The 14,847-nt window shown below is 43.7% G+C and overlaps 1 protein-coding gene across 3 annotated transcripts in view; it reads right to left on the bottom strand.

The window, feature by feature from the left end:
* The window catches only part of dpa (disc proliferation abnormal), a 133,978-nt gene that overhangs the window by 97,342 nt on the left and 21,789 nt on the right, over positions 1-14,847 (bottom strand). For all 3 annotated transcript variants that reach the window (XM_070530649.1, XM_070530648.1, XM_070530650.1), the window contains exons 4-8: positions 11,407-11,424; positions 10,416-10,439; positions 6,523-6,648; positions 2,150-2,228; positions 1,555-1,636 (exon numbers count right to left, since the gene is read on the bottom strand). In XM_070530649.1, coding sequence (XP_070386750.1) covers positions 1,555-1,636; positions 2,150-2,228; positions 6,523-6,648; positions 10,416-10,439; positions 11,407-11,424 — 329 coding nt within the window. The remainder of the gene's footprint in view (positions 1-1,554; positions 1,637-2,149; positions 2,229-6,522; positions 6,649-10,415; positions 10,440-11,406; positions 11,425-14,847) is intronic.

Genomic DNA, 14,847 nt, shown 5'->3' with positions numbered 1-14,847 from the left:
AATGAGCATACGATGATCTTGTATGAAGTTAACCCTGTATGCACTACAAAAAGAATGCACATAAGTTTCTTTGCCAGGAACTTACACAGATATGCTATAGTTGGATTCACACATAGCGGCAGTTCATTGATTCAGCCCGCAGACAAGCACAACATGGCTAACTAACACAAATCACGCCAGTAACAGCTTGACTGCGGAATCCTTGTGTGCATAGTGATCCGGCGGCACTGAGCCACATCATACTCATCCACCGACTGAATCAGCAATCCATCCCATCATGTAAATCAAGCTTAACACAATTACCACATTCTCAAGCTTTGATGGACTGTCTACACACTATATGTAGCCAAATTAAAATATGTGGCGACACAGTGCATTAGATGTTCTGGTGCATCAGAAAACTTTATTGCCTTTGATAGCTAGGTGCAGGCGACTTCACAGTCACTCATGTGCACTTAGTATTCAAATGCATATGTATTGCCTATGGCATGTAGTCATGACTGTTAAAATAGGCATTAACCCTATGTTTAAGCCTGTCTTGCCTTTACTTTTATTTATGAATTCTCTGCGAGAGACAATTGCTGCTAAAGGGAGCACGAACCACAGACATGAAAGAAAATCACAGCCTGCAATCAAAAAGCGCAATCACAACTAACTCTCATATGTGGAATTTAGCAGGGATTCCCCTGGGTGATGCTGCAGCATCACAGTTCCTTTTAACTACACTGGTGCGAGGACAAGATAAGTGGGCAGTGTGCCATAGGACTTTACAGTGATAGCTGTTACGTACTAACTTCACTTGTCATTTTGATTTTCGCTGGGGTTGTGACGGTAGCAGTAATAGTACCAAAGTGGTTTGACAGAAGTTTAGAATGAAATAATAAATAACAAGCACACAGTGCCTTGCGAGAATTCAAATTCAAGACCCATAATGCATTAGTCAAGATTTTACTTCTCCGCTGATAATACAGCAGGAAATGATACTGCACCTAGAGAGCATACTTGTGCCAATAGCTGCTATGGTTTGCTGACACCATGCTCACCACTGGACACCACCACATCCACAAAGACAATTGGAACTAGAGGTTGCTTCCTTTTTAAAAGGAGATTGCTCACATGCATCTGTTGATGTTTATTCGAGTCTTACTGCACACAATGTTATGCCAAGAGTCTGCTCTAAGTGGGTCTGTTAAAAATTAGGCCTGTTTGTCTATTGTGTAGCTTCAACACGTATATTCTATCATAAAAAAGTAAACTACAGCCAGCTGTCGCCAGAAGTGTCAGACTGGGCTTCTCTTTTTCTCTCTCCCTCTCTCTGTGTGTGTGTGTGTGTGTGTGTGTGTGTGTGTGTGTGTGTGTGTGTGTGTGTGAGAGAGAGAGAGGCTGCACATGATGAAACTACTAATATCTTCAAGGGATTGTAAAGATTTATCAGGAAATACAAAAAAGGCTCATTATCCAGTTTGAAGCAAAACACTTCCGAAAGAATAGCAGTTTAGAACCCTACACTTGGCCACTCGCAATAACTATACTTCAACGTAAAAAATTACTCACTCCATCACTAGCACCAATGGCAACCTGGCGCATGCGGCGATCATTTCGAATATCAGTCCTGTGCCTAATTGGTGTTCCCCTCCTGAGAGCACACAAATGATAAGTTTCAAAATTAGACACTCCATTCATGCATAAAAGACACTTGAGCAATGTGTACCCGGTGCACGCCTCCAGCTGAACCTAAAGTGGAATGCTATGTAACCCCCCACCCTTACTGCTAGATAACAGTCTAAGAACAGCTTGCATTTTCGGTCCAATATTAACTAAAAAAGCATTAATACCAGAAAGTAACTTTAGCAAACAGCATGACTTCATAATTAAACAGGGAAATTCATGCAAATAAAATACAAGCATGTTTGAGTTAAGCAGCAAGTAGCATATGGGAACGAGAATGTACCCATATGCACCAATGTGCCTTAGCAAGTACACACATTAAGCCATTTCAGTGCATACATATTGTATACATATGCATACATATGCATACACATGCATATAGAACATATGCATGCATATGTTCACGTTACATAGCTCTTACACTCAAATTCAATACCAACTCCCGTAAGATTTTAAACTCGTGAATAAGTAACACACTTACACATTAGATCTAGGGGTCCCAGTCGCGGAGCTCGGTGTCCCATAGTGCAAAGGAGAGCTCAAATCCAACTCTGTAAAGGCTATTAAGAAAAACAGCCAATAAGTTCATCCTCCTTGAAAATGCACTCCAGCATCTCTGTTCAGGCACATACCCAGGACTTCTTTTTTTTTGGGGGGGGGGGGGAGGGGGGGTGCCTACCCAAGGTAACTTTTCAATAGGGAGGGGGGGGGGAGTACCCTTACTAGTAAAAATGTCAATAATGCCCCGCCATTTGCCATAATGACGCATAAACCCGCAAAAGAGAAATGAAATAAGGTTAATCTCATAGGTACGCCTGTGAGATGCACCGCTCCTCTACTTGGCAAACAAGGAACCACATCAAATGGACTTGCGCAGAAAAGAAGCGTAGGAAGAACACTGCCAAGAACAATTAAAAAAGTGAAAATGTAAAATAAAGATTGCTATGGTAGCATACAACTTACAAAAAACAGCAGTTGACAACCAAAGCCCACGGCCCACGCGGGGTTGTGTTACTCTGCCAGTCAATCACAGAAGAAAACAAAATTGTCATCATGCGGTCTTTTCAAAATGGCGTCATACTTTATACCTCCGGAGCGTCTGCTGTTCTTGAAGAGTCTTTTATTCAAAGGAAGCAATGAGGTGTGCAACAGACGTGGACAAAGTGTACAGAGTCTGAGCATTTCACTCTTCAAAAGTCTACCTGCCGTGGTTGCTTAGTGCCTATGGTGTTGAGCTGCTAAGCACGAGGTAGGAGGATAAAATCCCGGCCACGGCAGCCGTATTTTCGATCGGGGCGAAATGCAAAAACACCTGTGTACTTAGATTTAGGTGCGCATTAAAGAACCCCATTCAGTCCAAATTTCTGGAGTCCCCCACCTCGGCGTCCCTCATAATCTGATTGTGGTTTTGGCATGTAAACTCCATAATGAATTAATTAATTAAATCTTCAAAAGTCTGCAGCACAGTTCATTTCGCTGCTGAGCCCATTTTACTCATGAGATTCACTGCCAATTGAAGTGAAACTTAACAATGGATAGTCACAGCGATGCAAGCATTTTATTTCAGTTCAATAAAGAATTAGGCTTTCGCCATTCCACTATAATATAATATATCTAACCCATATCGTGGGTATATGGTTCCAAGGATCTGCCAGCGTCGCGGCGAGCCTTCACTAGAAGAAATAATGGAGCAAAAGGAAAAGTTAGACACAAATGGTGTTTTCTCCTACCGTAACTCGTTCCTCAAGCATACAGACCAGCTGACTATGGACCGAACCCCTTTCCTGTTCCGTGGATCAGTCTAAACAAAGAAGGTTGAACTAATAAGGAAGCAACAGCAATGCGCATGACCATTGAATAGGTGGTGACAACTGAACGCATCTCGAGTTAATCGCCCAGGCCCTGAATCGATGAGAATACTGGCCTTCACATCCCAAGACATGCCGATAACTACCACCATCCAAAAGGAGTGAAAAAGGCAGCAAAATATTGACTGCCGAAAAGCTGTCAAGTCTCAACAATGATTTGACAGTGCCTAAGGAATGTGTGTGAGGAGTGGTGGCATGGGTGGGGATGGGTGGGGGAGGGGGAGAGTCAGCTTATTTCGGGAGGGGGGGGGGGTACGTGCCTGTCTCTGTTCTAGACTACATGCATGAATGCAGCAGCCACAATCAGAGTGACTATTTCCTATGCACACCTTGTTATAGTTAAGTCACATCCAACACGGAAATGCCTTTGCTATTTTCTATTTTGATTACCAGCACATATTTGAAACATACTGATTTGGTGAGAGACATAAATTTACTTTGCTGTATCCACTGATTGATTATAATCCTGTTCATTATATAAAGAATCAACTGTACTATAGATTGACAAAGATATAAAAAATTCCCAGTCTAAAGTCAATTCCTGAAATGTTAGAATATTTCAGTACTACTAAATTCAAAACAACAGAGAATAGGGGGCTTACAAATACTCAAAGCATTCAAATAACTAAAACAATATTGTCCTACTCCAGGTCTTCCTAAACTGGGTATCATCAACAGCATTTTAGAGTTCTGCAAGTGGCCAAACAAAGCTGACCTCCATTCTCCCTTTGGTGGATGCTTACATTACATGTAAAATCATCATCATCATCATCATCATCATCATCATCATCATCAGCCTAGTTACGCCCACTGCAGGGCAAAGGTTTCTCCCATACTTCTCCTACTACCCCGGTCATGTACCAATTGTGGCCATGTTGTCCCTGCAAACGTCTTAATGTCATCCGGACACCTAACTTTCTGCCGCCCCCTGCTACGCTTCCCTTCCCTTGGAATCCAGTCCGTAATCCTTAATGGCCATCAGTTATCTTCCCTCCTCATTACATGTCTGGCCCATGCCCATTTCTTTTTCTTGATTTCAACTAAGATGTCATTTACCCGCATTTGTTGCCTCACCCAATCTGCTCTTTTCTTATCCCTTAACGTTACACCCATCATTTTTCTTTCCATAGCTTGTTGCGTCGTCCTCAATTTCAGCAGAACCCTTTTCGTAAGCCTCCAGCTTTCTGCCCCATATGTGAGTACTGGTAACACACAGCTGTTATACACTTTCCTTTTGAGGGATAGTGGCAACCTGCTGTTCATGATTTGAGAATGCCTGCAAAACGCACCCCAGCCCATTGTTATTCTTCTGTTTATTTCAGTCTCATGATCTGGATCCGTGGTCACTACCTGCCCTAAGTAGATGTATTCCCTTACCACTTCCAGTGCCTCGCTACCTATCGTAAACTGCTGTTCTCTTCCTAGACTGTTAAACATTACTTTAGTTTTCTGCAGATTAATTTTAAGACCCACCCTTCTGCTTTGCCTCTCCAGGTCAGTGAGCATGCATTGCAATTGGTCTCCTGAGTTACTAAGCAAGGCAATATCATCAGCGAATCGCAAGTTGCTAAGGTATTCTCCATCAACTTTTATCCCCAATTCTTCCCACTCCAGGTCTCTGAATACCTTCTCTAAACATGCTGTGAATAGCTTTGGAGAGATCGTATCTCCCTGTCTGACGCCTTTCTTTATTGGGATTTTGTTGCTTTCTTTGTGCAGGACTACTGTGGCTGTGGAGCCACTATAGATATCTTCCAGTATTCTTACATATGGCTCATCTACACCCTGATTCCGTAATGCCTCCATGACTGCTGAGGTTTCGACTGAATCAAACGCTTTCTCGTAATCAATGAAAGCTATATATAAGGGTTGGTTATATTCTGCACATTTCTCTATCACTTGATTGATAGTGTGAATATGGTCTATTGTTGAGTAGCCTTTACGGAATCCTGCCTGGTCTTTTGGTTGAGAGAAGTCTAAGGTGTTCCTGATTCTATTTGCAATTACCTTAGTAAATACTTTGTAGGCAACGGACAGTAAGCTGATCGGTCTATAATTTTTTAAGTCTTTGGCGTCCCCTTTCTTAGATTAGGTTTCTTGCATGTAAAATGAATTGAATTAAACCAGTGCATGCCCCATCTACACTTCGGTGTTTTTTGTGGGAAAGTCCATCATGGCAGCAGCATGAAAGTCTCATTCTGTGTGACTCAGGGGCCCAGTTTGCAGGCTGAACGCATTTCATTCGTGCTTGCAGATGGAAAGGTGGGGAGGGGACATGTAACACACTTAGCAGGAATGGATTCGATCTGCAAACTGAGGCCCGAATCTAGCAGTGTCTGTCTGGTCAACGCAGTGCCGACATATGATTTACGGTTGTTTAAACGATGCATTGTAACAGATACGCAGGGCAAGTTCATACGCATATCCATACAGGCTGATTTTCTTCCCCACTGCAACCGTTTTTACCTTATCCACAACAAAAAGCGCAACAAGCACTTTGACACACACCACGGTCCCATGCAGCTGAGCAACAAAGGCTTTTAAGGTTAGTGTTGTGATCACTTATCAAAGACCAATTCGTAGCTTGTGACATTTGTGTCCAAAAAATAAAGTAAGTCAACTTTTGTGTGTCCCACATTTAGTTTGAATTAGGACTGCTTATAGCAAAACGGTACCTAGAGCAGTAGCCGTACTGATGGCACACGCAACATTATGGTGCATGGAGCGGCATGCACCATAATGGCAGAATGTTTGTTGTTGTACTGCCGCCATAATTTCATGTTCTTGTTCATTTATGCTCTTCATGATCATTTTGATGCTCATGTACAACGAAGTAGCCAACAAGACGGTTATAACGGCATGTGGAATTATCTCTACTTCAATTTCAAAAACATTTCACATCAGATGCACTTAAAGGACATTGAAGAGCCAGCGCTGTGCTTTATTTTTTGGCTCAAACCACCCCTGTGAAGGAGGCACAAGCTACCTGTAAGATTTCTTTGATATGGGCTTGATGGAGGGACCTCACTAACTCCATCAGCAGATGACGGAACACCGGCCATGCCAGCACTTGCACCATCACTGGCAGCCCCATCCCTTTGCCTGCGAGAAGCTGAAAGAAGCCATAAAATATGTACATCAAACAGCAAACAGATCCTGTAGCACAGGCTACAGTAACAAAGAACAAAAAAATGTTTACATACTTTTCTTGCAATATTTATTTACAGTTCTGTTTAAGCCTAAATGCAACTCACGGTTGACCGGAAAAAAAGACTCTCTTACTATAGTATCTACCTATAAAGCACCAGCCAAATGTGCAGATATGAGAAAACTTTAGAAGTAAATTCGTTCAATAACTATGGAAGATTTCAGCAACTGTTCCAATTGCAGTTATCCAGAGGTAGCGTTTGTTCAAAGCAAAGTTGTCTCTTGTGTAGCTCGGCAAGGAAAGCCTGTTGAGCGGGGCTGGTGGCATCACCTCGATGCGATGGCTTTGTGCACTACATAGACAGGACATAATGTGTAAGAGTGCTGTTATGATCACTGGCTAAAAATATAATATGCAATTTACATTTGCAAGATACTGCAAGTAGTGAAAAACAAAAAGCTACAGCACTACGTTTTATGATTTCAAGTACTCCAGAGCGGCAGGCTAGATGTTGCAACCATCGAAACAACGCATCACGTGCCAAGCACTTTGGCGTGCCAACAGCTGCTTTGAAGAGACTGTTTTCACCATAAAAGTGGAGCCTTGGCCTCCAAGATTGAATCACGTGACACCTGTTCGCGGAGGCCATGGGAACGCCATGGAAGTCATCAACAGGCTGAACAGAGGCACATCAACTTTTGCTTATGCCCCAGCTGCTATTGGGTGGCACCATTTGACGTCATGGCAGAGTGAAATGTGCACCTAAAGCTACAAAATTTTGCTTGAATCTGAAGATCTTTCTGACCAATAAGTTGCATTTGTGTGGATCAATTTTCATAATTCCTCTTTCTCTCTTCTGATATACTGAGAATAGATCTAGAACAAATATAGTGACCTGAAACCGGCGCTGCAGGGCCACTTCAATGTGCGGAGAACAAGGCCACATTCAGTGCTACTGCTCTAGAAAGGTTGCCTCCTATTAGGACATCTGGTTTTAACTTTCTGACACTGTTTAACTCTTTCTCAATTTCACAATACTACATTCCCCAATTCATCAGAGGCTAGTACACATGTTTTCTAACACAGTCATGGTCCAGCCAGTTTAGGATTTGGAGCAATTTATGGAGCAAGAAAAATGTCGTTCTGGAACTTGAAAAAGGGGGTACCAGCGAAACACAAAGGACGCGCACACAAGGAAAAGGTGTTCGACACTTACGGACGCTGTACTTTCAACTGTACTTTATTGAAATTTACATTGCCGCACATAACCTCCAACGCATGCGCATCTTCAACTCCTCCCAAGACATGTGCACAGTTCTGGAGCAGTTTAGAAGCAGCAACACCGGCGTTTTGGGGCAGTTTGGGAGCAGAAAAATTGATCTTTTGGAACACTTGTAGTAGTACAGCAGCAATCTGTAGTTATTTGGCGAAGCTTGTTATTACATTACAATCAGTAAGTGCTTCTCAACAGTGAAGCAAACCACAAAGCCAACGACTAATTAAGCTTGACTTCCCACAGACAGTATGCCATGTAAGGTATGTTGCAAACATTCTTATTTGGGTCGGCAAGGAACTGAATTTTGTTAATTAAATAAAATTTTGTAGGCTAGCAAGAACTGAGATATGTGCCTGGGCACAAGACAGACATAAAATTACAAATATGTTATAACAATTTACGCCGTCAGGAAGACAAAAATGATGGCAAATGACTTATGTGCAATCCAAATGGAAGATGTGCTTTGACATGCTTTAGAGCACTAGACAAAATGTGTATTATACCAAATAACAATGCTAGAAGCTTGACAAGAGAGTAATGATATCTTAGACTGGTCGCCTACATACCCCGAAGCAGACTCGGGCAGATTCGGCGTTCCCCAAACTCAGAGGTAGAGGACAAATGCGCAAGCCAAACATGAGACATGCTATTGGAGGAAGAAATGGCAGGTGGATAACTACGGGTCTAATGACAACATCCGATGTTTCGCCTATCCAGAGCTTTCAGCGCTGCCAGGAAAACCAGTGGGCACACCAGTGGGACGAGCATTCATCGAGACGCCAGCATGCAGTGGCCTAGGTTGCCTAGGTTACAGCGGACCGTTGCCAACAGCAGCGACTCTGTGCTGTGATTATTATACGGGAAACACTTCAATCTTGCTGACTGCTCCAACAACAGGGCTCGGAGCGCCTCAGATCGTTCAAAGATGGAGGAGAGTAATCGAGAAGAACCAGTTGAACGCAGGACGCACACCCTCTTTCATCCAGCTGAAGACAACGCCGCTCACGAGAGCGCTCTAGAGCACTCAGAAACAACTAGCCGAAGATGCCAAAAGTGTCTATGAACAGCGTCAAGATGAGATGCCCCGCACGGTGTGTCACAAAGATAGTGATGGCAGTGGAGAACAATATTTGTACCACCCCGAGAACAATGTTCGTACCACCCCGTAGACTCGCTTTCGTTGTGAGGCGGTTTGTCAGCTTCCCATGTGTCACGTGGCCTCTGCAAATAGATAAGAAAACTGTAACTTCTTGCCGATACCTGACCGACCTTTTGAAGTACTGCTGATTAGGCCTAGCAGCCAAGGCATTGTGCAAAGGCGAAAATTGGCTTTTGGCCAATTTGACCAGTAAGCTTTCCACAAGCAGTCACGAAAACTTGCTGCTATGTTTGTATGAGTGGCTAACCGGCAATCAGTTCTGAGATCATGCATATGTGTTTTTGACAACCGTCAAAGCCGGCAACTACTGCAATTGTGGACAGAAGTTTCCAGGCTGACAGAAATTTCCGAATGGCATGTGCAAACACGTGAATCCATTACTTCTTGCATCAGTGAACATGATCGGAGCTCAATCTCATGCATGCAAGGGAGGAAGGCAGGGCAGAACCGCGCTGCCTTCTGTCATGCGTGGGGCATGGGGGAGGGGGGGAGGAAGGGGATTTTACTCCGGTGGCTGCTACTTATAGCGCGGCCACCGTATCTTGCAAGTGATCTGCGACGTGGACAAAGTGCATGCCCACGCGGGCCTCATCTTCAAAGTGATCTGCGATGTGGACAAAATACGCAGAGTGCTGGTAGCTTCGCATGCGCTGCGCTTTCCACGTTAACTTCACGTTGACGCGAGACAACGCGAAGGTCAGTTTGCTCACTGCTGCTGCCATGCTTCTTCACTCCAGCGTTTTGAAAGTGCGTTTCCGTGGTATCGAGCGAGATGTGTTCATGTTTACCTGTTCGTGAGTGACACTGCGCTTGTTTATTTAGTTAGTAGGCGAATGTTTGCAAGTTTATACGTGCAACAAAATCAACATCCTTACTTTGTATAGCTGTCTACCAATTTGCTATCGCAATCGATGTTTCGTCTTTTGGGCGAAACCGAGTTTTTTTCTACAGCGACAGCAAAAAAGTTTACGGTACCAGTCTCTTCATATTTTCATTATTTGTTTTTGCAGTTAACCAAAGGTCTGCCAAAGAATGCTGGTACAAACTATGAGGAAATGTTATGCATTTTAACATTGAACAAAATGAAACAATCACAAGGGCATTCATGGGCATTCCACTACAAGCCTGGTCATGGTCATGTACAATGTGATAAACGATGCGTAAGTGAATTTTAAAAAGCAGAGGAAATCAGGTACACGAAGAATATCACTGTCCTGGGCACAGCACATTATCATTTGAAAGAAAATACGAAGTTTATAGAATATCACCAAATGGTGAACTGGAGTGAGAACTTACGTGTTCCTCTTGCATTTCGAGATGCTGGACAAGGAAAAGAAAGGTATGTTGTAAAGGCAAGGACTACAGGGTATTTTTTCAATATTTCAATTTCCAACATTAAAAATTTTTCAATATTGATCACAAGTACTATAAGAAGGCGAAATTATGTCTAAGAACATAAATGATGAACAATAGCAAGAAGCAGCATTGTTACTGCATTAAAGCATACAGATATGCCAGTTTACCAACCTACAGAAATTAACATATTTACCCAGGGGAGTAAGCAATACTAAAATTTAGAGCAAGCAAGGCCATTTTAACAGCACTATAGAAGGGTATAGGAGCAATAAAACTATGGTTTGGGCTAGTTGGTTCATTCTTTAAGTATAGACAGGGCAGTGCAAAAAACATAGACTAAGAAGAGACATGTCAGAGCCCTCTCCTGTTTACATGTCCCTTCTTCGGCCGTGTTTTTTTTGCACTGCCCTGTCTACACTTCGTCTGCTTCATGTGCGTCGAGACTGCTTTTATTTTCAAGAGAAAGGTACACTGGGAAGCAGAGAAAAAAACTTGCATTTTGGGAGAGCTAGAAACAAGAAAAGGACGCGAGATAAAAAGACCCCGAAAGCGAAGGAACATTTCAGTGCTGACAAAAGAGCAGGACTTTGCCTAAGCGCAATGGATTGCTGCTGGGATGATGGGACCACCAACGTACTTTGCCACCGGCCCAAGCGGTGGCTGCAAAGGCAGGCATAAATGAACAGTTGCTACTATTTAAAGAATGTATTAGGTTTCAAATTTTTTTAGAATTAATTTGGTGTAAAATGATTTTAATTCACAGACATTCCTCAGCATTCTTTTTCAAAAAGCAGGTATTGAAATAAAAGGCGCCAATTAAGATCTCTACGGATAGCAAATCAATGTAAATTGTGGTACATGCAAATGGCAGAACACTCTGAAAATTAATGCAAAGCACAAATAAGTCCGATATGACAAAAATAGTACTTACGAGTGTTCTTCCTAGATGCTGAAAAAAAAAGATAAATAAATAAATAAAGCGAGAGAGACAGACTATATTAGACAGACTAGTGTTTCAGTTGTCTTAAAGCACTGTGCAACACATGTTAAGTGTTTCTAAGTGTTGCGAAAGTCATTCCTTGCACACTATTGGGTGGTGCTCTCCATGGTAATTGCAATGCTCTGCCCAGTGACAAGTAATTACACCACACTAGCACAATGTTTATACTGTATGCGTAATTCTGCTATAGTTGTTTCTTTGTGCAGAACCCACCATGTGCACTCACATTGTTTACACCACTACTCTATCTTTTTCATTACAGCAAATTACAATGGTAGATATGGAGCAGTTCCATAGCAACAATTTCAGCTCTTTTTAGAGCAAGGCAAAAGTAGCATTCGAGGCACTAGCCAAGTGTTCTTATCAAATTGTCAGCACCTGTCAAGCAATGCTCTCTGCACATAGCCACTAAAATTTCTCTACAATAATCACCATGGTGAATTAGAACAAGAACCAATTTGGCAGCACATCTCTTAGATGACGGACAATCCAAATGTAATCAGAGACTAGTCATAGACCGATTAATTTATAAGGAAAAAATCGAAGGCACCTCAGAAGCCTCCTTATTTCAGAAGCTAGCCAACAAATACCTTACACTTGGCCGAAGCCCAGGTTTTCTGCCCCCCCCCCCGCCCCCCCTAAGTATGAGGGCACGCCTGCCCCGGAGCTGGACGCCCCCTCCTCAGAAGCTGAGATCAGGGAAGTGCTACACAATATAAATGGAAGGTCTGCCCCAGGCCCCGATGAAATTTGGACGACAAAGCAATTCAAGCCTTAGTGAAGGAGATAAATGAGGTATGGGAGGAGGGCATTGTATCGGAGAGTTGGAAGAAGGCCACAGTGGTCCTAATAATCCCCAAGCCAGGTAAATCACCCAGCTTGGAAAACCTCTGTCCTATCTCCCTTACTGTTTGCATTAGCAAAGTAGCGGAACATGCAGTGCATAACAGGATATCGAGAGAGTGGAACGAACTATTTCGGTATAATATGGTTGGTTTCAGGCCCTTGCTTTCAACGCAGGATGCCATGCTCCTGCTCAAAATACAGATAATCAACTCCCAAAGCAAAGATGTAAAAGGGGTCCTCGCATTGGATCTATCCAAGGCCTTCGATACAATTACACATGACTATATCCTAAAGGAGATATCGGCCTTGAACTTAGGAGTTCAATTCTTCTCCTTCGTTGCATCTTTCCTCGAGAGCAGGACGGCGGCCATAAAGTTGAGGCAATCAGTCTCATAATCTTTCACACTCGAAAGAAGGGGTACTCCCCAAAGGACAGTTATCTCACCCCTTCTGTTTAATAATAGCAATGCGCAAGTTGTCGGAAAACCTTGCAGCAATTCCTTATGCAAGTCATGCATTATATGCTGACGATTTACAATCTGGTGTCCAGGAGGATTGGAAGCGACAGTCGAACAAGCTCTACAGGAGGCTCTGGATGTTACAGTTTTTCTTTGAAGGTACGGGATTGGCACTCTTGCCTGGAAAGTCAGAACTCCTGCTGTACAGACAGGCTTGACGAGGTGCTAGGGGACTCACACCACTTGATCAGGTGCCCATTAGCGTTCGTACCAGAGATGGGCACACTATCCCTAGAGTAGACAATCAAAATCCTAGGGCTTTCAATAGACTTAAAGGGCTGCAACACTAAGACTATGGCCCATCTCACCACGAAAACGAAGAACATTCTTAGATTAACTATAAGAGTGTCCAACAAGAAATGCGGCATAGGCAAAGATATACTCCTTAGGGCTCACCATGTTTTCCTCATGAGCCATGTCATTTACATAGTCGCGGCCCTCAATTAGACCAGAACGAAAAGAGATAAATTAGACACGCTCATGCGCAAAAGTGTCAAAAGGGTGCTCGGCATGCCAATCAAGGCTAGCACAGAGAAACTCATGACGTTGGGAGTATACAACACAACTTCGGAGTTATTATAAGCGCAAAGGATCGGCACAAATTATTAGGTTATCAAACCCGAAAGCAGGCAGAAGACTGCTGGATGCGGCAGGCCTCCGTCCTAGCTTCAATCAGGGAGATACCACGCAACTTGATATTCAAACAAGGAACTCCTTTTTTGTAGACCCTTTTCCAAGAAATGTCCACCCCCAACACAATAAAGGTCGAAGGTTAGCTAGGGCTACAGCTTTCTTAAAGAACATATCCGGAAGAGAGACCTTTGTTGACGCGGCGCGACACGCCAGTGCCAACAAGTTTTCCGTAGCAATAGTCAATGACAAGGGAGAACTCCTCTCGGCAGCCTGGCTGAAGACCTCCTCGGTCAACATGGCGGAACAGGCTGCTATAGCTCTCGCATTACTTGACACAAAATGCACTATGGTGTACACGGACTCCCGAGCAGCCGTTAGAATGTTCGCATCGGGATTGATAGCCAAAGAAGCAGCGAGGATTCTGAACGACAAACCCCCGGCTGACATTATTCACCACAGTCCGGTTTCAAGCTCACATGGGACCAGACGTATTACCGGGTCACCTGAACCCCAATGAGATAGCCTATGACGGTGCGCGAGGTTTCCTCTGCCGCAACGGGATGGTGTCTGGGTGAGTTCGGGAGAGCTCGTCCACAGTGATCCTCTAGTTACTTTTCACGAAATCACATCTCATTACAGAGGGAATAGGCAGACTTTTCCCTTCCCCTATCATAAGCTTAACAGACCACAAGCTAGCACGCTCCGCATGCTCCAGACGGGGTCCTACCCCTCTAGGAACTTTCTGAACATGCTCCACCTGGACACTGATCCACTCTGCCCAGATTGCGGTGCTGAATTTTGCTCATTAAGTCACATGCTCCGGCAGTGCCCTGTTACAGGATTTTAACCGAAAAGACTGGACGAAGGTCATCACAGACCCGAAACAAAACGTCTAGCTCCTCCCGGCTGTCCAGAGAGCCTGTGAACAAGCGGAGAGGCATGGCCTCTCTGTTCAGACCTGGGACTAATAACGGCTGGGTAGGGACCTACCTAGCAGGCCCCCTGCCTAGCTCCTCAGGACCCCAATAAAGTCGTTTAGTACTACTACATGTACTACTATTTCAAAACTTTTTGTGCGCAAACAGAGAGGGTCAAAGAAGAGGGGCAACACAAGGGCAAAGCGCTCGTCCTTGTGTTGCCCCTCTTCTTTGTCCTTGTCTGTTTGCACATAAAAAGTTTTTAAATAATGAACCTGGTCCAACTAGGCTGACTCGCAGTTATACTACTACTACTACCAATTTGGCACATGTGCTCTCCTGCCTCTTTGCTCCAAGAGGCTGGAGGTCGCATTTGAGTTTTTATGCACCAAGATAACTGAAGTTATTAATACAATCACGCCACCAGTGTGTGGCCAAGCACTACTATGGCACACTGG

The sequence above is a fragment of the Dermacentor albipictus genome, chromosome 1 (genome assembly GCF_038994185.2).
Source record: "Dermacentor albipictus isolate Rhodes 1998 colony chromosome 1, USDA_Dalb.pri_finalv2, whole genome shotgun sequence".
NCBI classification, from domain to species: Eukaryota; Metazoa; Arthropoda; class Arachnida; order Ixodida; family Ixodidae; genus Dermacentor; species Dermacentor albipictus.
The sequence above is the reverse complement of the archived record's forward strand: the minus strand, read 5'-3'. Positions and strand labels throughout refer to the sequence as shown.